This window comes from Rutidosis leptorrhynchoides, chromosome 3 (assembly GCF_046630445.1).
Source record: "Rutidosis leptorrhynchoides isolate AG116_Rl617_1_P2 chromosome 3, CSIRO_AGI_Rlap_v1, whole genome shotgun sequence".
NCBI classification, from domain to species: Eukaryota; Viridiplantae; Streptophyta; class Magnoliopsida; order Asterales; family Asteraceae; genus Rutidosis; species Rutidosis leptorrhynchoides.
The window spans coordinates 541,345,817-541,349,409 of record NC_092335.1 but is presented as its reverse complement, the minus strand read 5'-3'; the positions used below and the strand labels follow the sequence as shown (position 1 = coordinate 541,349,409).

At 35.6% G+C, this 3,593-nt stretch overlaps 1 protein-coding gene across 1 annotated transcript; it reads left to right on the top strand.

Moving 5' to 3' along the window:
- Positions 1-1,146: 1,146 nt before the first annotated feature.
- Positions 1,147-3,021, top strand: LOC139901990 (beta-amyrin 16-beta-monooxygenase-like). The gene is made up of 4 exons (XM_071884649.1): positions 1,147-1,635; positions 1,749-2,208; positions 2,429-2,616; positions 2,716-3,021. The coding sequence occupies exons 1-4, from the start codon at positions 1,147-1,149 to the stop codon at positions 3,019-3,021; spliced, it is 1,443 nt and encodes a 480-aa protein (XP_071740750.1).
- Positions 3,022-3,593: the final 572 nt, after the last annotated feature.

Here is a 3,593-nt window from a genome sequence, read left to right as displayed (position 1 = left end):
GTCGACATCAAATAGTGTTTACTGTAGCAAATAGTGTTACTGTAGCAAATAGTGTTTTACTGTAGCAAATAGTGTTTTACTGTAGCAAATAGTGTTTTCACTGTAGCATTGTAGCAAAATACGGTTTCACTGTAGCAAATAGTGTTTTACTGTAGCAAATTCATTTTTACTGTAGCAATTAATGTTTTACTGTAGGAAAGTCGTTTTTACTTGTACATCTTATAATATATATATATACATACATATATGTATATTTACATAATATTAAATCATAAAGAGAATTGGTTTAAATTAGTAGAAATTTTTCGGGTCATCACATATATATATAACAAACTCAACTAATTATATCAAGTTGATGGCTAGAGCACGTGGTAAGTTCATGAGTTTGTAATTGAAAAGACCTCAGTTCGAGTCATCCTGCTCCTTTATTCGTAATTTGTTTTCTAAGTTATCGCTCATCATTAGTTTCATAAAAGACATTAAAATGTTTCAATGTAACGCGCGGACCATTGATTATATTTGTTTTCCTTTGTGAAATTTTGAAGAAAACATTATAATACAACATGGCGTCGGTAATTTGGTTTGATATAAACAAAGAAGAGAAAGAATCATCATAAAGTTAACGTTACTTTAAGAAATATAGTGATTTAAATATTGTGTTTTTAAAGTTTTAAAATGTACAACATTATGTACGTGTATATAATAAGTATTAAACATACCTATGTATTTTGTACATAAATATCGTCTGAAACTACAAACAGGTACCAAGCAACGTATATTCGAATGCAACTGCCACAAGGCGCGGTCCGAACTCTTTTTGGTTATCATCAGTTATGATCGTATTTTCTAAATTATCATCATTACTTTTATAAAAAGATAAAACACTTCACCTTCCATAAATTGTATTAGAAATAGAGAATTATTCCCATATGTAACTTTCACTTAACTTATTGCATCTCCGGATGCCTTTGTTTACAATGTATAACCTTGTATTTATTCTGATTATTGTCATTTCTTTCTTTTATTCCAAAATCTGCCATCTATCATATCTTTATACATATACAGAGTATATAAAAGCACATTCATACACAAACTTATTAAACACACAAAACTCATATAAACCACAAGCATAAACACCTCTTAACAATGGACACTTTACTACTAGTTTCATCCATACTCGTGCCCACAATAACCATCTTTTTTCTGCGCCATTTTCTCACTTCAAAATCAACCAATATTCCCGGAAGATATGGATTGCCACTCATCGGTGAAAGTATCGATTACTTTAACAAGCTTCGAAGTGGTACAAATGAGATATTTGTGATGCAGAGAAAAAAATTGTTTGGGAGCGTTTTTAAAACGTCGATTCTTGGTGAAAAAATGGCGTTTTTATGCGGTCCAGAAGGAAACAAGTTCTTGTTTTCTAATGAAAATAAGCTTGTTGAAGTATGGTGGCCGAGTTCGGTTGAAAGTATTATCAAGAAATCGAATAATAAATCAGTCACTGCTGAATCGGCTAAGGTTCGACAGTTGCTGCCTCCGTTTTTGAGAGCTCATGCAGTTAAAAATTATATCTCCGATATGGATTCCGAGTTGAGACAACATTTGGAAGATTACTGGGCCGGACACGATAAGGTTACATTCTTAAAGCTTGTTTTATCATTGTTTCTTTTCACGATTTAATGTTTAAAAAAAAAAAAAATTAAAATAGCATCTTGTAATAGGGCTGACACAAAATGCTGAACCAGGTTGAGGTATGCCCATTCGTTGCAAAGTACACGTTTGCATTGGCCGTGAAGTTACTATTGGGGGTGCGTGATGGGACGGAATTAGAGAAGCTCGCACAGCCGTTTGTAAATGCTGCAGGCGGGATCATTGCCGTACCAATCAACATTCCGGGAACAAGGTTCAATCGTGGAGTCAAAGCGTCAAACAGAATTCGAGAAGTCATTAACGATATAATTGCACAAAGAAGAAAAGACCTTGCTGATGGAACTGCTAGCCCGTCTGAAAATTTGCTTTCCCATATGATCGTAGAGGTTGATAAACGTAATCAAGAGTCAGATAGCGCACCCACAACTGATGGTGACATGTCTAGTGACTTACTAGGGTTGCTTATTGGTGGTTACGACACTATCAACACCACAGTCGTGTTCATTATGATGACTTTAGTCGACCATCCCGATGTGTATCAAGGTGTCCTAAAAGGTATAAACCAACATTTCCTTACATAATCTATGTAGTTCCTTTTTTTCCTACTTGTTATACAATTTGATGCTGCTCCCTACCCTCGGGTATATGATTGTCTACATCTTACGTCCTCATACACTTGCTTCGGTGAACTTAGGTAGTGTTTTGTTGTTGTGTGTGTGAATATTTGTTTTGTTATAACAAACTGATACATTGTTATTTTGTTATAACAATAAAGAGCAAATGGAGATAGCAAAGGAGAAATCGCCCAGTGAATTACTTAACTGGGATGACTTGCGTAAAATGAAGTACTCGTGGAATGTTGCTTGTGAAGTTCTGAGGATGCGTCCACCAACGGTTGGTGCTTTTCGCGTAGCGAAAACAGACTTCACTTATGCCGGTTTCACAATTCCGAAAGGATGGAAGGTACAAAAAGCAATATAAACAAATAATCATGTGACAAACTTGTAGTTCAATGATATTTTCCTAAGATGCTTTTTTTTTTGTTTTGTTTTAAATGTATAGCTGCATTACATCCCACATTACACTCAAAAGAACGCAGAATACTTCCCACATCCTGAGAAGTTCGACCCCTCGAGATTTGAAGGAGCTGGGCCCGCACCTTACACGTTCGTGCCATTTGGAGGCGGAGCACGTATGTGCCCAGGGAACGAGTACGCTAGAGCAGAGATATTGGTGTTTATGTACAACATAATAACAAGATACAATTGGGAAAGACTAATTCCGGATGAGAAAGTAGTGATTGACCCTCTTCCAAGGCCAGTTCATGGACTTCCAATAAAGCTCATTCCACACAAAACCCAAGCTTAATTAAGGATGTATTATGCAACATAATAACAGTCTTATTATTGTACTCTTTTGTTCTCTGGTAGTAAAGTAATCTATATTGATTTTTGTTGGTACTATGAAAATATATGAATAATAAAAGTGGTTGTGATAACTTGTTTTTATATATATATGAAAGGTCTTTGTCTTAATACAATTATGCTATATTATATTAGATATAGCCATATTATATATGGAGACGGACCAAAAACATAAAAAACTAGTCAATGCATTGAATAGGTCAAAGGTGGACATTGCATGCTTCCAAGACAGCAAACGGAAGGGAAGGTACCTATCATGAAAATGGGTTCTAAATTGGTTTTCGGGATGTGGAACAGTGTGAAATGGAGTAGGAGCCTTATTGATGAAAGGGTTTAAGGATAACATAGTTCAAAGCAAACAGGAGTCGCGATAGGATTACGTCACTCAAGTTGGTAATAGAGAAAGAAACTTTTAAGGACCACGAGCGGGTCTTGAAGAGGCAGAGAAGAAGAGTTTAGGGACTCTGTGAGGTTATTAGGGAATGCCCGGTGAATAGTGTGGGTCACGACACATAG

Bases quoted from the DNA above. Each gene is read 5' to 3' on its own strand.
- LOC139901990 (XM_071884649.1), top strand. From the start codon at position 1,147: ATGGACACTTTACTACTAGTTTCATCCATACTCGTGCCCACAATAACC. The intron at 1,636-1,748 runs GTTACATTCTTA...ATGCTGAACCAG, and splicing joins ACTGGGCCGGACACGATAAG to GTTGAGGTATGCCCATTCGT. The intron at 2,617-2,715 runs GTACAAAAAGCA...TTAAATGTATAG, and splicing joins CAATTCCGAAAGGATGGAAG to CTGCATTACATCCCACATTA.